This window comes from Gobius niger (assembly GCF_951799975.1).
Source record: "Gobius niger genome assembly, chromosome: 6".
Lineage (NCBI taxonomy): Eukaryota > Metazoa > Chordata > Actinopteri > Gobiiformes > Gobiidae > Gobius > Gobius niger.
The window spans coordinates 28,461,379-28,481,804 of record NC_136857.1 but is presented as its reverse complement, the minus strand read 5'-3'; the positions used below and the strand labels follow the sequence as shown (position 1 = coordinate 28,481,804).

Here is a 20,426-nt window from a genome sequence, read left to right as displayed (position 1 = left end):
ACACCAACTGCATGGCTACGATCTATGTCCCTCTGCTGCCCCCATAAGGGTGGGTGAGGAATTGCATCTACACTGGCTTAAAAAGTTAAAGCTGAACTTTCTTTGTCAATATACTGTTCTTGCTGTATATCATTCAATTCATGGATAATTATGAAAGAGTATCCGTAACGTCTGCATTTTGGGTGGAGGGTTTGGGGCATGCCTGCTGAGAATTTGTGGTATTCTCTAACACGTGTCTCTGGCAGGCTACTTAGGTAGACGGGAAAACAACACGTGCACTTGTTATGTAAGAAGTTAGCGTGAGTGAAGCCGCTAACCTCTCTCTCCACGGCTGAATTCCACACCTCATTACAGGGATATTTCAGGATTTTTTACATACATTTCCAGAGTGTTGCTGATTTATGGAGATATTTTTCTTGTAATTCATGCAGTTCTTATGTTTGAAGAGTTTCGTGGCGCTAGGCTAATGCAAGGCTAGAGCATTTCTATGGTATCAGCTAGCCTGCATTAAAAACAGTCTGACCGGCTCCACAGTGCACCTGAGGCAAATCACTTATAACGCCAGACTAACCATATAAATGTCTGTGTCTATAGAATAATTTTTGGAATATAACTGACCTTGCATCACATGAATGATCGCATTTTGAGGGACTATTTTCTAGCAGATCACTCCGCCACCGCGTAGCTTATACAAGCACGAAGCAGATGCTGTATTTTAAATGCAAAATGGTTTAAATTATTCTATCGACACAGACATTTATATGGTTAGTCTGGTAGAAATGCGCTAGCCTTGCATTAGCCTAGCGCCACGAAACTCTTCAAACCTAAGAACTGCATGAATTACAAAAAAAATATCTCCAGGTGCCGGCAACACTCTGGATAACTAGGAAATGAGGCCCTATGTCCAAAATCCTGAAATATTCCTTTAAAGACATTGCTGCCTCAGCTCCACAACAGGCAATAGTCCAAAAAACTGTCTCTCTTTCTTCTTAAAATGATTTGGTTATTGATGTTCTTACTCCGTTAGCTTCCTAAAACTTTTACATTGCAAGATCCACTGGGCTTTTTCCTTTTCACTTCCTCAAACAGCATTGTGCTGTGCTGTGGAGCTGCATCCCGTTCAGACAGAAGATCACATACAGGTCACAGCATTGAACCCTGCAGTCTGCAGTGCAATCCCCGCAGTGTTTTTAGATTTACGAGGCCTAGGGAGGATCAGTGCGTGTTGGTTCATCCATCACGATATTGTCCATTGGAACAACCCTATCTGGAACTGGTCTTCACAAGGATGTGAGACAGGCCTCAACTCTGACAATGTTCAAATCCAGGCTGAAAACAGTTCTTTTCACCCGAGCATTTGACACTGAAAGTATTTAAGCTCTTTACTGTCATTCATTCATTCTTATCTTGATGCTTTATGGATTGATTTGATCTGCCTTTTTGTAATTGTCTGTAACTGAAACACTTTGAATGGACTTGGGTATGAATTCTGCTACAAATAATCCTGCCTTGTAGTTGCTCTGTCTGTCCACCAGATGGGGCCTTATACTTTCCATCTGTGGAGCATGGTTTCATGCAGGGTTTGAAATGAAAATGACGTTTGTTTAGGAGTTTGTCTCAAAAGAACTTGTAAAGCACTAGGATTGTTTTTGAAATGTGCAAAATGCAGTAAATGAATCTGATTGGTTGGTTAAAGAACAGGACTTGTCTTCAGCTCTTGATCTAAAATGTGGTGTCTAACGATGGTAAGACTCTGTCAGAACGAGAATGGAAGCAGAATGTCTCAGTGTAGTTTCAGAGCTGTTGTCCAGGTCAGTGAGAGGACACAGTGTCAGGTGTGGACAGGGCTGAGTCTGGTCCATGAGCTCCCTCTGTCCAGGATCACCACTGACACTCACTCCACATAGATTTAGTAAATTGAAATAACCGGTGTTCCATTCAGCCCCATTCATTGTCGTGGTCCCGAGTCATCTGTGAAATTAACATGGCTGCTCAATCTCCTCCTACGAAGCCTGTTCCTTAAAAGGGCAAAAAGGGGGAAGCCCCAGACCGGCTCTTTTTAGTGCTGATGTACAAAAAACAACGTGGTTAAAAATATGAGCGTTGTCACATGGGTCATTACGATTTTTAGAAAAAATAGAACTCTTTGGAGCCAGGCTTTTAAGCAGTGCTCGGGAAGGTCAAAGTGCTCATTGAAACGCTGTTTACCAAGCGTCTTTTGCAGTCGCCCCTGGCCACCAGCTCCCCGAAATGAGGACCATAGGGATGGGCGTATCTCGCTCGTTGGGCTTCCAGCTGAAAAGAGACGATACAGACAGTTAGAGACAGAGTGAAGAGGGTCACAGGGGTCCCTTTTTGCCATTTCTTTGCCCGCCACGTTGCATGCCTAAATATTTACATTGTATGATAGTTTGCTGTGGTTTTCCTTTGTTTTGAGTTTAATTATTCACCATAGCTGGTTGGTAATTTGGCGGGCTGGAAATGGGAATAATTGGACTACGCCCCTAGAGCTGTTCTCATTGGTCGAGGAAGTGGACGGAGGAGTGCGGAAGGCAGAAGGAAACAGAAAAGCGCACCACCGATTTGAAGCGACAGACAGAGGATCGAATAGTGGGGACCGGCCTTTAGGACCTTATACAATGCCTTGAACGACAAGTAGAAGGGACATATCCCACTCTCCTGCCTGTCTCTGTTTATGTGCTCGGATAGCTGAGGTTTGTGTTTCCATCTCCTGGGCGGTAGGCGTCACTCACAGCGGTTTAACTGATCAAGAGGAGGGAATCAGGACCAGCGGACATCAACAACTCCCCGCTCCATGAACGATAAGTAATGGGCCGTGTCCATGTGTGTGTGATTAAATTATGGGTGTCCCTGTAGCTCAGTGCCAACGGTGCGAAGGCGAGCCGAGCCAGTGCGGGGAGGGCCCTCAGAGGAACATGTCGGGCCGAGTGCACCTGTGCGAGGCTGGGAGCTCAGGTGATCGTTCGGGCACTGAGAGGGAGTGTTGGCTCTCCGAACACAATAGTCCTGCACCCAGACTAGGGGGAAGCCTCTTTTTTCTGCTGAGATCCATAAGTTTTAGCTTGGATTTTTAATTAACTTGGCCATTTTTTTTAATAAACAAAGTCTCTCCTTTTTTATTTTAAATCCTAATCACCTCAATTGATTCATAATTTAAATTTTATATAAGCTGTGGTCATTTCTTGGTATTTGGTGTTTGGTGATCAAAGAACCTGGAGTTGCGACAAGAGAAACAGTCATTTAGCAGCAACAGAAAGTGTTCCCTTGTTTTGCTGTCTTGTCCCTGGTCTTGTCCTGTGTTTTATTTGGACATCTGTTCTGTCTGGGATTTTGCTTTACTTCCCCTGTGTGAATTGCCTGTCAGATTTGGGGTACATCACAACGGAGGGTTGTTGAAATGACGGGGTTTCGGTTTGGAGGGTTGTCGGAAAAAGGGGTCGACGCCGTGGATTCAGCAGAGCCACATTCACTGAGATCAGCCAAACCAGACTCTACACTATAGTATATCACATAGTATATACTCACTCAAATGTCTCCAGTCGACAGTGAGGACTCTGTTGGAGTTCGTGCAACTCCTGGACGTCTGACTCCTTCAGGTTGTTGCCGGTCAGACTCAGTTGTCTCAGATGTGAGGGGTTGGACTTCAGAGCTGAGGCCAGAGAAGAACAGCTGGACTCTGACAAACTGCAGTTGTACAATCTGAATAAAGAATAAATGATGAACAGATGATGAAACTATTTGAATGTATTGATTGTAACAGAGGCTCATATGAGATTGTGCTGACGACCTGATATTTCAGTTTTCATTCAGTGTCAGATTCTGTCTGAGACAAACCTTTCTCTGTTTTCAGACACTTTGCATTTGAATATATGTATTTGATTAAAATCGCCTTCTCTCGAAGGACAGAATAACAGAATACAAATATCTGGGAATTTTAATTGATGATTGTTTATCTTTTAGGCCTCAGTGAGTGGACAATAGTATTAGAGCAAAGAGAGGGACTTACATCAGAGTCTCCAGTCGACAGTTTGGACTCTGGAGTCCGTCACACAACACCTTCAGTTCAGAGTTCACCACTGAGTTATTACTCAGGTCTAAACGTCTCAGGTGAGAAGGACTGGACTTCAGAGCCGACGCCACCACTTCAAGATGAACCTTTGAGAGGTTGCAACTTGATAATCTGTGGGGAAAAAGTCATTAAACAAAGCAGAGCTGCTGCCTGTGAGGCCAGTGACACTTTTATAATCAGAACAATATGGTCCATGTTACAGCTTAAATGTTCCATCTGGACTTACCGAGCCTTTCTGCAGTTCCTCACAACTGAGACCAGTCTCAGTCGCCCTTGCTCATTTGTATTGTACTTATGTAGGTACAATTCGTCTAGGACGTCCTCTGACATCTGCAGCATGTAGGCCAGAGCTGAGCACTGGGACTCAGACAGTTTCTTTGACCTGTTTGACTTCAGGAAGTCCTGGATCTGCTGATGGAGCGAGTGGTCGTTTAACTCAGTCAGACAGTGGAAGATGTTGATGCTTCTGTCTGGAGATATGTCCTTTGTGTTCAGCTTCTTCAGGTTGTTGATGACTCTTTGTCTTGTTTTTGAGTCGATCTGTGATGGACCCAGCAGAGCTCCCAGAAGCCTCTGGTTGGACTCCAGAGTGAGGCCGTGGAGGAAGCGCACAAACAGGTCCAGGCGGCCGTTTGGACAGAGGAAAGATTCTTGGAGGTTATTTATCAGGAAGGATGACAGCGTTGCGCCTCGGAATAATTCATTAATTCTCTGCTGTATAGCGTTGTTGTTCTTCATTTCATTCTCACAGTTAAATGTATGAATGTGGTAAACAGCTGCCAGAAACTCCTGGACGGTCAGGTGGATGAAGCTGTAGACTGATTTGTTGAAGACGACACTCTCTCGTTTGAAGATCTCTGTACAGAGTCCTGAGTAGACTGAGGCCTCGCTCAGGTCCAGACCCACCTGCTGCAGGTCTTCTTGGTAGAACATGATGTTTCCTCTCTGCAGTTGTTCAAAGGCCAGTCTCCCCAGCTTCAGGAGGAGCTCACAGTCGGCCGGAGTCAGCTCTGGGCCACTGCTCTCCTGGCTGTACTTCCTCTTCCTCTGCGTCTGCACTAACAGGAAGTGTGCGTACATGTCGCTGAGGGTCTGGGGCAGGGGTCTGCTCTGCTCGCTTCTCAACATGTGGTCCAGGACGGTGGCTGTGATCCAGCAGAAGACTGGGAGCTGACTCATGTTGTGGAGGCTGCGGGACATCTTGATGTGGGAGAGCACTCTGTCACACTGCTCTGAGTCTGTGAACCTCTTCCTGAAGTACTGCTCCTTCTGTTGGTCAGTGATGAAGCCCCTGACCTCTGTGAACCTGTGCACACAGCGCGCAGGGATCTGATTGGCTGCTGCAGGTCGGGAGGTGATCCATATAAGGGCAGAAGGAAGCAGAGAGCCTCTGATGAGGTTGACCAGCAGCTGGCTGACCTCTGACTCCTGTGTGACCTCAGAGATGAGCTCACGGCTGAAGTCCAGAGACAGCCTGCTCTCATCGAGGCCGTCACAGATGAACAGGACTTTACTGTGGGCCAGAGTCTGAGCTGAGAGCTCCTTTAGTGATGGGTGGAACACATGTATCAGCGTCAGCAGACTGTAGCGCTGCTCTCTGACCAGGTTCAGCTCTCTGAAGGACAGTGGCACCACCAGCTCCAGCTCCTGGTTCTCTGAGCCCTGGGCCCAGTCCAGAGAGAACTTCACAACTGAGAAGGTCTTCCCCACTCCAGCCACGCCGCAGGTCAGCACCACTCTGATGGCTTTGTGCTCGGAGGGTAAGGCTTTAAAGATGTCCTGGCACCTGATTGGAGCGTCATGGACAGTCTTCTTGGAGAGAGTCTCCATCTGCCTCTCCTCATGTTGGGTACTGACCTCTTCACTGAGGCCCTCTGTGATGTACAGCTCAGTGTAGATCCTGTTCAGAGAAGTTCTATCTTCTGTTTCAACTCCTTCAGATACACTCTCACTCCTCTGCTCCAGAACGCTCTTATAGGAACCTGCACACACCATTACACAGTTAGAATGAAGCTCAAAGTCCTGGGGTCTCATTTATAAAGCTCACGTACGGACAAAAGGAGGCCAAAACCTTCTGTACAAACAGTTCTGCGTCAAAGGTGGTGTTTATAGAAATCAAACTGAGCGTGAAACATTACGCACCGCCACACTAGGTTTGTACTTGCCGTACACAGTCCACACTTTTCAGAAACGCTGCACAGACGCGAAGAGAGGCAGGAAGTCAGTTTAAGGAAATTAAGTTTTGTGCACATTTTGAACTGCTTAGCTTTCTTCTTTATCATCAGAAACGAGAAAAGGGTTGAACCATATGCTTTGAGCAAAGCGTTAAATTATTTTGTTTTTATACTTTGAGCGTTGAGTAATTACGCGCACAGCTCAATAACCTCCCTCTCTCTCTCACCACCCGGACTTTGATCTTCATTCACGCCCTCCCTGTCTCGGTAAAACCCTCTCATTATCGCCTCATGTTTAGGTAAATCTCATTCAGACTTTGCATGTTCTTATATAGTGAAATGGAAGCGTGCAGAGGGCGTGACGTGAGGGGGGCTCATGTGCACACATTTCTGCTCCAGGTGGACATGAAGTTTGGGTTTTGCTCGTACGTGCTCCTATAGGCAAGTCTCACGGACAATTCTATAAATGAGACCCCAGGACCTGAAGATGGTTGAACAAATACAGAGAGAAACAAATAAGTGTTCCATGTCCAGTGTTGGTGTGAACAGGTCTCACTCTGTAAAGTGCTGTGGAGGCTCAGTCCTGGTCCACACTGAGGACAAGACTGTGTAGAACTGCTCTGGTCCCAGGTGGAAGACAAACAGAGCTGGTGTCCACAGACTGGATCCCTCAGGACGCTCCCACAGAGACAACAGGACAATGGGACCGGACCAGGACTCTCTCTGCTGAAACACACACTCAGTCACACATTCACTAGCTGGATCATCATGTGTATGTCTTTAAACTCTATTTTTTGCTGTCTCTGCACACTAAAAAGAATACTGTAGTAAACATTGCTCTAATTATTCAGCCTATAGCTTTCTTTTATCTGTTCAGGATTCAGACTGGCCCAGAGGGGACAATGTCTCTTAAAGGTTTTTCCTGGTTGTGGTCCATGATCTGGTCCAGGTTAAAGTGAGAGCCCAGAGTTGACAGACCATCCTCATCACTGTGATATGAACAAGTGTGGACTATGACAGCTGCAGCCGTCCACTTCACTCAGACAACAGGAGCCAGTGTGGACTCAGCCCGAGCTGTGCCTTTAGATGGAAATGTATACAACTTTTCTTTCCCTTCTCAGTACAAAACAACCATTTGGTTAGTTAGTTAGTTTGTTATAGCTAGTGTCTGCTGTCTGTATATTTGAATGTTATGAGTGTTACTCACAGCAGACTCTGAGCAAATCCAGCTTCATGACTGAACTCTATCGGAAAATCCTTGGAGCAGTCGCTCTTCAGAGACTCACAGCTGAACTCTGCTCTCTGTCTCTGACTCTCAGCTCTGAAACACACAGTTTCTGTCAATACATGTCCATGTATGAAACAAGAATGAAATGATTTTGTAACTGTAGTGTGTTTCCAGTCGGGTGTTCAGGATTACACGGTTAATGGACTAATATTCATTGTGGGCTTAAACAATAAAGAAAATACCAACAATGCTTAGTTATGCTGTTTAGTAAAGACAAAACACAAAACAATCTCAGAACATGAAAAATTAAGGACAAATAAAAATAAAATTAAGATGAAAAAGAGACTTAAAGATAAACAACTATAATGGTTCATATTATGACCTATTCTTTGATAAAAATAAATAAAAATAAACAGGCTTCCCAAGTTTCATGTTGAATGAAGTGGCTCAGATGAATTCCACAAAGCCACAAGAACTATTGTTTTTATACCAGTATTCTATAACAAGTCCCACAAATTTTAGTCCATGATCCGATAAAGTTCTACCGGGTCTTGTTTTACTTCTTCCAATGTCATCAGTTTTTCTAATACACTTTTTTGTTCCGTATTAATTTGGGGAATATGAAAGTCTCTGAAAAGTTATCCATTAATGTGGTGTTTCCTGTGGACTCAGATGTATAACACTTAGTATAACATTTCTTAAAAGTGTATTAATTAATTTCTTTTGGATCAATTGTTGCTTGTCCAGAATCATTCCTTATTTCAGCTATAGTTCTTGTAGCTTCTCGCTGTTTAAGTTGGGATGCCAAGAGCCTTCCTATCTTTTCTTCATGTTCGTAGTGTTTATGCCTTAGTTGTGGTAACAATTTAGTTGTCTCTGTAGTTCTATTATAACAAACTAAGATCAGTTTGAAGAGAAAGCTTTTTATTATTGAGGTCAGGGGTGGGAGAAATGGCATATTACTCGTCTATGATAGAGATTTCATTCATAATCTTAAATTCTTTTTCCTTATGTTTTTTTTATTTTTATTGGAATGCCAGGAGAATGGAAGGAAGTGTTTTCTACCCAGAATCTGCATCAGAAGATCTGTCACAAAGCGAGTATGGTTGCCCGCCTCAGCATCTTCTTCCACTCCTACAATCCTGATGTTTGATCTGCGACTTCTGTTTTCCAAATCCATGCATTTGTCCCAGACCTTTTTGTACTGTTCTGACAGTGTTTCGTTTCGATTTTTCAAGTGTTACCACTGTCAGTAATATCGGTGAGGGATCTTTCTTGCTCTTTGTGGCCGCTAGCGAGTGTCTCCATCTGTGCGGTGATTTTGCCTCTGAGAGCACCAATGTCCTCTTTCGCCTCTCGTCGAGGTGCGGCCACGGCCCCTCAAAGTTTTTTACGGATAGCCTCAATCTTCGCATCGAATTCCGTCCTTGAGAAGCCGTGACTGTGTTTTTGGAGTCCCCTGCTTGGTTGTGGTTACGATCCAAGGGGGTTGGGCCGCATCCACGACCAGGGCCTCGGTACGATGGCAACTTTTTGCTTTTTGACCAGTAGGGCTCTGGTCCACATCTTGCTTCATTCAGGATGTGTTGAGCTTCCTTCAGGACCCGCTGGACAAGGGCAGGGGACAAGGGCAGGGCTGCCCTTGTCCCCTGCCTTTGCCTGGTTAAGGCTGTGCGCTGTTACTTGGATCGGACCGATCCTTCAGACGGTCAGATAAGTTGTTTGTTGGGTTTGGAGTCAAGAATCGAGATGCCTCTTTGTCCCCTCAGCAGTTGGCTCACAGGGTCTGCCTAGTTATTCACATGGCTTATGAGCACAGGGGCTGCCTCTGCCAGCCGCGGCCAGTGTGCACTCCACACGCAGAGTGGTGGCCTCCATGGTGCTTTTCCGATGCACGTTGGTGGAGGGAATCTGCAAAGCAGCCTCTTGGTCCTCTCCTTCGAAGTTTGTGCTGCTTTTACCTGCTGGAAGTCGCCTCCGACGTCACCCATTCCGTTTTGGATAGCAGAAGACCTTAGTTCCCCAGCGGCACACTTGGGAGTGTTGTGTTGTCTTGGGTGTGTCCAGCGCTCTTGGGAGAGGCTGCTCGGGGCACACCTGTTGTGTTTAGACTAAAGCTACATTCACACCTAACCGTACGGATCGCGCTGCTGCTTCAGTTTGGTTGCTTGAAAAGCTTGCAATCAGATGCTCAAATGTGTTCACTTCTGGCAGAGCCATTGCTGTAAAAACAAAACTCTACACTGTTGAAAATAGTCTCCTGATTTTTTGCTTGTGCTTTGGTGACAGTGGAATAGTTTTACTCCCTTTCTTTGACTCTTCTCTGTCCAGCGATCATGTCATGATGAAATTCCCCTTAAAACATTAGTAATCCAGTGCGTTCCTATTTGCCTCTGTGTTTCATAAGTTTATTGAAGCGTATAAGTCATCACCAAATGCCTGGGCACGGGAAAGGCATTTCAAACCTCAGCTGCAGTGTTGTCCTAGATTTTCCTCCTCTTTCCAGGCGTGTTTCCGTTTGTGTTTATGATGTAGTAGAGGTGGTTATGAAAAATCGATGATCTGTGTCCTTTTCCTCCCAAAATGTTGTACTCCCAATGCCGTGTTCACACTGCTCTGAACAGTTGACGCACGTTGAGCTCTGATCACAGCTCGCAAATGGTCTTGCCTCGACACCAACCCATCACCCTCACCTGGACGAATTTCACATTTCTCATTTCTCATTTCTCATTTCTCATTGACAATACTCAGCCGCGGTGTCCTCGTACTGTTGACTGGGGCGCTCCCAGCAGTTTTAGTTTGGCGGCTGGGGCCGCGTCCCAGTCTTTCTCAAATGTGGTGGGTGATGGTAACGCCTTGGATGGCGACTGACTTGCACTCCTCACCCAGCGGGTGGGCCTCTGCCTAGCTGACACATTGCTCACTAGTAAGTCACGGTCTTCGCGATGGCTTATGCATCAGTGAAAGTTTAAAGGGCTTTGCAACATATTTATAGAACCGTAGTTACATTTGGTAACTGGGGTTTTCATGCAGGACGATGCTCCATCTCATACATCATAGTCCTCCACTGCATGAATGACCCATCAAGGCCTTAACTCTTTCCCCCATAAAAACCCCTGTACCCTTAATGATGTGTTTTGACGCCTCTGCTATATCACTAAAGACGTTATTTGACGATCATTAGAACAGGTTCCGTTTTTTTGCTAGTAACAGAAGCTGCGATAGATGGGGGCGACCACAACCCACACTAGGCTGACCAATAGGATTCAAGGCTATATTTTCGCAGATTTTTTATGTAATTATGCTCTATGGGTAGTCCTAGTAATATATGTACCGGTTGTTCCGAGTAGGCGTCCAAGGGAGAAAGAGTTAAAGATTAAATAATGTTTGTCTTTGACCCTCGGCTGAGTGACACTTAAATAGCAGAAAATTTCCCAAATGATGAAGCTGACTGTTCATCATTTTAACTAAAACTGATGAATATAGACATGGGTAATTGAAAAAATTAAAAAAAGTTGAATTGTGTCATGATCGTCTTGTTTCTAAATGTACTGGACTTGTTACACGAATCATGCACAATGGGAAGTGGGTCTTATTTTGATTAGGATGAGCTTCATGTTGAAGGCGAGTGTAGATGTTTGTATGAGAAGAGTCTCACTCACAGCAGACTCTGAACAGATCCAGCTTCACCACTGAAGATTAGTGGAGGTCCCATGGACCTGTCGCTCTTCAGAGACTCACAGCTGAACGCTGCTCTCGGTCTCGGACTCTCAGCTCTGACAGATTAATTCAGAAAGACAAAATGAGACAATAACCAGATAAAGTGCAGGTGTAGCTCCTCTGATGTACTCACTGTGTTTGAGTGGGCTCTGCTTTGTTTTTAAAATGGCCGAGTGAAGGCTGAGCCTCCTCGACATGCTCACACACTCTCTCCATGTTTCTGTCTGAAAGCTCAAGGACAGGGAAACTAACAGTTAGCATAGGTTTAAAAGGTTTTGTTACTTCTGTTGATTGGTAAAGAACACATAGCCCTATATTAAACAATGCAAATGTCACATGTACATAACATGTTGTAGCAGTTTTCCGTTCATTCGGACACATCTTTGTTATTTTAAGGGCTTTAATAGACTGGACACGTCAGCAAGAAAAGGGGTGAACAGCAGGGAGAGACTTTCAGACTGTAGGAGCTGGGACTCGGTCTCGGACTCTTGAGGCTGAGGTTGGAACAGGAGACAATCTGGAGTCCGGACAATCAGTCCCCTCTTACACCGACATGTTGAAGTGATTGTTCAGTCTGTGCTTTTAAGGAAGTAAGAACTGCACTCTGCTGTTCTCTGCTAATGATTAACAAATGCTTTTCTTCACTCACATTACGTTTTATTGGCTGTTACACATTCAGTACTTTGTTATATGTGACGCAGGTTTAGAAAGACGGGGAAAAACCAGGACTAAAGTTGAACTAAAGGAAATCTAATCTGACCTCAGTCTGAAACAAAAGCTGGTTGTGAATGTTTCGACTTTGTCCCGACGACTAAAGCCAGAGCCCGTGTGCTGTCGGTGTTTTATTATTAGGAAGGAAATGTTGAGAGGAAGAGTAAATATGGACCTGCTCCGACAGAAAGTAGAGCAGGTGAATAAACTCCCCGTGTGGTCGTCTGCTCCGCTCAGTAAGACAAATGAAGTGAAGTTGGTGAAGTGGGATAAAACCAAAGGTTCACTCACCTCTGCAAACGGAGCTCACGTCCAAATGGAGTCGTTGAATTAATTAATTAATAAAACTTAAACCTTTGTACCAGCGTCAGGTGAGAGAAGCCCCGCCCTGTTTGTTTCCAGGAGATCATTTCATTAATCTGCAGTCTTATCTGAGTGAGAGGTTATAAACTCTGTCTTTATTATTTGTGTCGGAAAAAAGAACTAAGTACACAAAACAAGCAAATACACTTTTCTGAGTCAGTTCCTACAAATGTGTAAACCGCTTCACGGAACCTGTAAATTTAGCTTTTTCTCCCCACATGGTCTGGAACGATGGAGCCAGAGCCCACTATGGCCAGATAAGAATCCACTCCACCTTATTTATTGTAGGGATGCACCTGTGGTATTTGTGGTTAATTTGCGATATTTGGTAGTTTCGCTGGTATGTCAACAACGCCACTATAGGAATTTAGGAACTAAATTCCACAAGATAGCTACATTAATAATTTATTTTAAAAGGCTAAAAGGCAGGTATTCACAAGCTAGCGCATACCTGTGCAGCCATAATGCAGCGCGCACCCAAATCAGGTAGGGGGACGAATACCGGGAGGGGCCGAGAGAAGGAGTCAGAGGGAGAGGGGGAGAAAAGGGGGCTTTTTTATGGGGCAGCGCTGTCTTTGTATTTATGTGAGGAATTTCAGGGAGCTCCGTGCACCCTGTGACACACAGATACCACTTTTTTTTTTTTTTAAACGATACAAGCACGATTACTTTGATTTGAGCACATGCCGATTACGAATACCGATATGCCTACAAGGCATTTTCTTCAACATACTTTTTGAAGTGAATAGAAGGTTTATAGGCTGACTTTATCCCAGATTGTTAAGTAATTAGTTAATTTACTCATGTGCATTTCTTTAGGTAAAATAGGCTACACTTTTAAGAGAAGTTATATCAGAATTAAACATATGGCATTTTATTGTTTTATTCAATATCATTTTTTATTTTTATTGCACTATCCATCACAGACAGAACAGCTCATGTCCTAAAGCTCCCCAATACGAGCGATCGTGATGTCGTCACATCCGTTGGCCGTGGTAGGCATTTAACATTTTCATATTTGATAAACATTTTATTAAAATCCTGTGATCAGCAAAACAATGTCCATAAACAGGGCATTGCTTCTCTTGCGCTGTAACAGATCTATCATTTTATAAAACGATGCTGTTGCTGACCATTCACCAAAACATCCGGCCAAAATTGCGTAACAATAACAGCGATCGCTCGTATGCTTGTGCTTTATGCATTTATCTACTTTTATTTCACAATAGTATTAAGATGGTTCCTTATTACTGCAGCTAAATGATCTCTTTTCGCCTTTACTACAGCTCTGTGTGGATTTGCTTGTGTGTTTATTGTAGGAATGTCCCGAGTCATTTGATTTTGAGAATTGCCCAACACCGAGTCCCGATTCCATACCTAATATCTATCTTTAAAAATTAAATGACGTATATCATGCAAAATCGACCTTTTGGAGCTTTTAACCATGTTGTTTTGCTATTTCCTTATCAAAAACACCCCCGCATGTTTACAGAAACGTAAAAACACAGATTATACAGACACTATATACATCGGACATGAGGAGACAGTTCAGCACGGACAATAAACATGTGAGACGGCAAATGACAACCAACGGAAAAAAAACTTCATACGATGTATTGCACAACCTCCTATTGCACTGTCCCACTTTTAGTCTTAGTGCATCGATCCCTATCGCACAGACCCCTATAGCACAGACCCCTATCGCACAGACCCCTATAGCACAGACCACTATTGCACTGATCCCCATTGCACTGAGTAAACATACTAAAATGTTGGTTATTGCGCAAGCATTGCCCTTATGTCACACATGCTCACAAGTTTGTGACCCTCAGCCAAAGCTTTAACCGTTTTTTTAATGTTCAGGCAGAGGCACGTGTCAAGTCAAGTGACCATTTCTGTAGATTCTCAAGAGCTATTGACAGACGAAGGGCTGCCTCCTCAGCACTTTTGCCTGAGTAAATATAACGGTATAAAAAATAATCAGCATACATAATGGTGTCCACATTCTTACATAATGTTTGCAAAGTCACAAACATGAAGTTAAAAAAGTAATGGGCCCAAAATTTACCCCTGAGGGACCCCTACTGTGTAATGGAGATAGGGTGACTTGCTGTCACATACTTGCACACTAAGAGATATGATTTCACCCATGTAATGGTATGATTACAAAAATGTAATGCAGACAGTCTTGATGCACGTTTAAAATCAATACAGACAGCGGCGACACAACTGTTTTTGTCGAGATTTTGACTTAACCATCTCTACAAATACAAAGTTCCCGTTGAGTGCAGGACCTAAACCCAAATTGCATGGGGTTCAGGCCTATGCCAGTTGATGTTTTATGGATTGATTTGATCTGCCTTTTTGTAATTGTCTACAACTGAAGCACTTTGAATTGCCTTGTGTAGAAATTGTGCTACAAATAAACTTTCCTTGTAGTTCTATATACTTATACTTTCAAGCTGTGGAGCTTGGTTTTATGCCACGTTTGAAATGAAAAATATGTTTGTTTAGGAGTTTGTCTAGTGCTATTCACAGACGCCCACACTAAACCAGGACTAAACTAGAACTGGAGTCGACTCTAAAGAACTTGTAAAGCACTAGGATTGTTTTTTAAATATGCTAAATACAGTAAATGAATCTGATTGGTTGGTTAAAGAGCAGGACTTGTCCCCAGCTCTTGATCTAAAATGTGGTGTCTAACGATGGTAAGACTCTGTCGGAGCGAGAATGGAAGCAGAATGTCTCAGTGTAGCTTCAGAGCTGTTGTCCAGGTCAGTGAGAGGACACAGTAAATGTCAGGTGTGGACAGGGCTGAGTCTGGTCCATGAGCTCCCTCTGTCCAGGATCAACACTCGGGAAACTGGTTGGTTAAGGCCACCACCTGACAGGGAAGAGAAACAGTCATTAGTCATTTAGCAGCAACAGAAAGTGCAACAACATCAACTGGTGATGAATGATATAAATGTGTTTCAAAGGTCAAATTATACAGGTTTAACAGAATCAAATACATTGAATTTTAAGAACAACATTTCTAGTGATGACATTTTTCAACATGTTCCAGTGATTTGTGACCATCACATCAGTCCCAGGTCGACGTGCTGTTTTACAAATCCTGTAATAATGGGAGTAAGGACTGGCCTAAACATTGCACTGAGGTTTGCTCAATGGGATGGGTATCATTAAGGATTTATCGATACTACTACTCTTACTGACATTCCTTATCGATCCGGTACTTTAACGATATTCTTATCGATACTTTAAAAGAAAAAAAAAAGTTAGATGTACACTGCGTTCCAAATTATTATGCAAATGACATTTTTTGACAAGATTTTCTAAATTGTCAACTCAAATGAGAGTCAGCATCATTTTCAAGTCTTTAACTGGTAGAGGATCAATTAAATGTGGTTGAAAAAAATAATCTTTTTTCAAAAATAAATAAAGTAAAGTAAAGTAAAAACCTCAAAATCTACTGTTCCAAATTATTATGCAACTCATTGTTTCAATTCATTTTAAAGCTTGTAATTAAATGAAAATGGTCATTTGTTGAATTTGTAGCATTAGGAGGTCATATTTACTGAAATCAAAAGCTATTTCAATCAAAAACATCTTAACAGGTCAAGTTATATTTTACCATAGGAGCCCTTGTGTGATAGCAGCTTACAAATTCTTAAATCCATCAAACTTGTGAGTTTTTGGACAGTGTCCAAGTGCTTGAATTTGTTTGCAGGATGTTAGAATAGCCTCCCAGAGCTGCCGTTTGGATCAAAACTTCCTCCCACCCTCATAGAAGTTTTTTTTTTTTTGTTGAGGCTCCAAAGGTTCTCAGTAGGGTTGAGGTCAGGGTAGGAGGGGGTCCACATCATGAGTTTCTCTCCTTTTATGCCCATAGCAGCCAGTGATGCAGAGGTATTCTTTACAGCAGGACATGGTGCGTTGTTGTGTATGAAGAGGATTTTGTTAGGGAAAGCTTCATTTTGTAGCATAGAAGACAGTGGTCAGTCAGAAACTCCACATATTTTTCAAAGGTCATTTTCAAACCTTCTGGGAGCCTAAAAGGGCCTAATGGGGCCGACCAGCTCTCTCACCATGATTCTGGCCCAAAACTTGACTCCGGTTTTCATACCTAGACCAAGGCATTCAACTATTTCATGCTTTTCATCAGCAGAGAGATCCTTTTTCTTTCCCATATTGCTTGAAAATGATGATCTGCTTAATAAAGTGGAACACCCTTTTTCAGTAGTTTTTTTAGTTTCGTTTTTTTTTTACTGGGCTTAACCTGAAAACTCCCAGGTTGCTGAGATTAATGCCAGTGATTCAAAGAGCCCTGAGACACAATACCATCCATGAGTTTCATTATTAAAAAAACTTTTTTTTTTACCTTTTTGACACAAAAATACAATTTGCATAATAATTTGGAACGCAGTGTATAGTATAGCCATTAATCCTTGGCTTATATTTATTTTTTTATTACACTACATTTGGACCTAATTTATTTCCAATTTGTGCATACACATAATATATGGGAGGTAAAATACTTTACTTACTAATTAAAAAATATATATATTATTATTATATAGTAAATCAAGGATTACAAGGCTGTTGGTTAGATTCGGCTGTAGCTCTAGGGACTGAGTGCAGAATAATAATGAAGTAGAGCCACAGCCTGTTTTCTGTTACTCTCAGCTTGTGTCCAGTGGGTCGACAGCTCGCGCTGATGTGCACGTGGGTTAGCAGCAACAGCTCGGGGGGGTTCTGATTGTGATTGGCACAGCAATGCCATTAAGGATGGAGCTTATCGGTCCGGGTGGACCGGCACACGTTTTGATACTGGATTTCGGTACGCATCCCTAGTTAACATACTAAAATGTTGGTTTGTGACTCTCTCAGCCAAAGTTTTATCCGTTTTTTTAATGTTCAGGCAGAAACACAAGTCAAGTGACAGAGTCCAACAGTCCTTTTGTTTTGTCCAATGGGACAAAGACAGGAGGCAGTACTGCAGCATAAGGATAATTCGAATAATGTGTTAGTTTTAACCTCCGTGAATGCATTTTCGATCACCATGCAAAATGCTGCAGCTAACAATAGCATGCTAAAGTTAGCAGCAACTAATCAAGGCTGAGTCAGAAACTATTATCACAGTATCTAAAGTAGCTTAATAAAATAAAATCAGCCACTGTAGTGGCCAAGTGTTTGTGATTTAGTTTATGAAATGCTGTTAAAGTGGAAACTGATATAAGATATTTGTAATGCTCAGATCACTTTAGCCTATGTGAGTTGTTTATATCATGTCACCTTAATCGCTTGTCATAGATGGGAGCAACGTCTACGTAAGTGGGAAAAGATTGTTTGAGAACTTCAAATTTATACATGAAAAAAATGTTATATTTGTTTTATTTATCTATCAGATGTGAAAGGAAAGCCACAGAAGTGACCTGTTGCTTCAGATAATTTACAGAGAAGACCGTGTTGTTATCCACAGAATGAGAAATAATCCCTGTTTCCACATACACACCAATGCAATTTCCAACTCTTGTTTCCTAACAAAAGGGGGCGTGGCTCAGCAAAGGTTCTGGGATGTTGCTCCCATCTATATTCCAAGGATATTTAGGGTAGAATAGTCCAGTGATTCTTGTTAAATGTGTTTCCATTAGTTTATTAATAGATCTATAGTTTATCTGTTACACCATAACATCAAAATATAAGACTTTTTTGCTCTTAAAATGAAGAAAAGAGACCATTCACTTTTTCACTCAGAGAAAGTCTCTTGGTATTGGATAATATTGGATATCGGCAGAAATTCAAACCCCAAGTATCGGTATTAGCGGCAAAAAAGCTGGATCGGTGCATCTCTACTCACGATAGTCTCTCCAGTCGACAGTGAGGACTCTGTTGGAGTTCACGCAGCTCCTGGACGTCTGACTCCTTCAAGTTGTTTAAAGACAGACTCAGTTCTCTCAGATGTGAGGGGTTGGACTTCAGAGCTGAGGCCAGAGAAGAACAGCTGGACTTTGACAAACTGCAGTTGTCCAATCTGAATAAAGAATAAATGATGAACAGATGATGGAACTATTTGAATGTATTGATTGTAACAGAGGCTCATATGAGATTGTGCTGACGACCTGATCTTTCAGTTTTCATTCAGTGTCAGATTCTGTCTCTTCATTATTTAGATAAATGATTTAGATCAAGTCAAAAATGCACATTTGCATTTTCTACACAGATGATACAGTTTCATAAACATCAGCGCCTTTGGCAGAATAACTACAATTGTCTTTGAATCAATGACAGGATGTTTTTTATAATCTAACATGAGTTTGAAATGCAGACAAGACAAAATACATGTTGTTCTCAAACAGAAAATCAGCCTCCCAGCACTTGCCTTCCATCATTTCAAATGAGGGAAACCAAATCCTACTAAAACACAATATAAATATCTGGGACTTTAATTGACGATTGTTTCTCTTTTAAGCCTCATATTAAAAAACAGATTCACAGATTAAAACTAAAAGTCAGTTTTTACTTTTGAATAAAGTGGTGCTTCTGGTTTGTAGAAAGAAACTTGTGACTGTTCCTTTTGTGCCTGTTTTGGACTATTGTGATGTTATATATCTGACTCTCTGCCTTGAACACTGTGTATCATGGAGCTTTGTGCTTTATTACAAACATGAGGTCGCTGACTCATCACTGCGTCTTGTTGGCCCGGGTGGGCTCCTCATCTTTGTCCTTTGCTAGATTGAAACATTGGTATGTTTTGATTTGTAAATGTATTGTTGGACTTGTTCCTCCTGATCTGCAGCAGCAGCAGCTCCAGCCTGCGCTCTCAGGACCTTCTCCTGCTCTCTGTGCCCGGAGTGCCAACAGAACTGGGTCAAAAGGCCTTTAGGTTTCGCTGCACCGCACTCTTGGAATCAACTACACAAGGAGTTGATAGCTTGTTGATGATATTTGAAGGCAAACAATGAAGGCTACTAAAAGAAAGCACTTCAGAGACATACAACTACTGTAACTTATTACACTCGCTGCTGTCTTGCTCTCCTTCCAACTCTTTATCCTCCTTTTGTTTTTGTTTTTTTGCTGCCAGAGGGGGTATGCGACGGCCAATTGTTGTTGCACCTTGTCACTGCTGCTGCAGTGACTGTATTCTCTGGGTCATTTCTTTCAAATCTGTTAGACCTCAGGCAGCTGCCTGTCTTGCCTAATGGCAAGCTACGCCTCTGTTTGTAGTGAAGGCAATTGAAGCACTGAAATGGACAGACGGAGTCAGGTGAAAGTGAGTGGACAATAGTATTAGAGCAAAGAGAGGGACTTACCCCAGAGTCTGCAGTCGACAGTTTGGACTCTGGAGTCCGTCACACAACACCTTCATTTCAGAGTTCACCACTGAGTTATTATAAAGATATAAATGTCTCAGGTGAGAAGGACTGGACTTCAGAGCCGACGCCACCACTTCAAGATGAACCTTTGAGAGTTTACAACTGTATAATCTGTGGGGGAAAAGTCATTAAACAAAGCAGAGCTGCTGCCTGTGAGGCCAGTGACACCTTTATAGTCAGAACAATACAGGTGAAATTCGGAAAATTTTAATATTGTGAAAATGTTCATTTATTTCTGTAATACAACTTAAAGCAGTACTAAGTAACTCATGCCCCTTGAGGCCATAAGTGCCGCTGCAGGTGTTGTAGCAAGTTGCAGTTTTTAACTCATTAATTGTCCGTGAGAGTAAATACTATGCTGACAGAAAAGACAAAGGGAGAGAGGGATATTGTACATCTAATTACACAATGGAGATATTTTTTTTCACTCAAACTTGGCTGTAAATACTGTTTAAGTAGTGCTAGCCCGCAGTTAGCTTTGCCTGTTAGCCTGTTAGCTTCTTCTTTGTGATTCCATTAGTGTGTATTGGTGACTCTGACCCGGAGGCAGCAATTGTGTTTTTCTGGCCAGAGACACCAGACGGAGATGAAAGACCCTCCAATCATTCCATTAACACTTGTATTACCCCCAAAGGGACTACGCAAAGGATTTATTAAGGTAAACGAGTTACTTTGTACTGCTTTACAATGTGAGACTAATATATGATATATAGATTAATATATGATATAGTTTGTTTAGGTTTTGATTGTTTTGGCTAACATCT

General features: G+C 42.6%; 1 protein-coding gene across 1 annotated transcript in view; it reads right to left on the bottom strand.

The window, feature by feature from the left end:
* Positions 1-20,426, bottom strand: part of LOC306964857 (uncharacterized protein) — a 64,118-nt gene that overhangs the window by 24,080 nt on the left and 19,612 nt on the right. The window contains exons 5-9 of the mRNA XM_079559026.1: positions 19,600-19,773; positions 18,147-18,320; positions 11,346-11,432; positions 11,155-11,268; positions 7,472-7,585 (exon numbers count right to left, since the gene is read on the bottom strand). Of these exons, the coding sequence (XP_079415152.1) occupies positions 7,472-7,585; positions 11,155-11,268; positions 11,346-11,432; positions 18,147-18,320; positions 19,600-19,773 (663 nt within the window). The remainder of the gene's footprint in view (positions 1-7,471; positions 7,586-11,154; positions 11,269-11,345; positions 11,433-18,146; positions 18,321-19,599; positions 19,774-20,426) is intronic.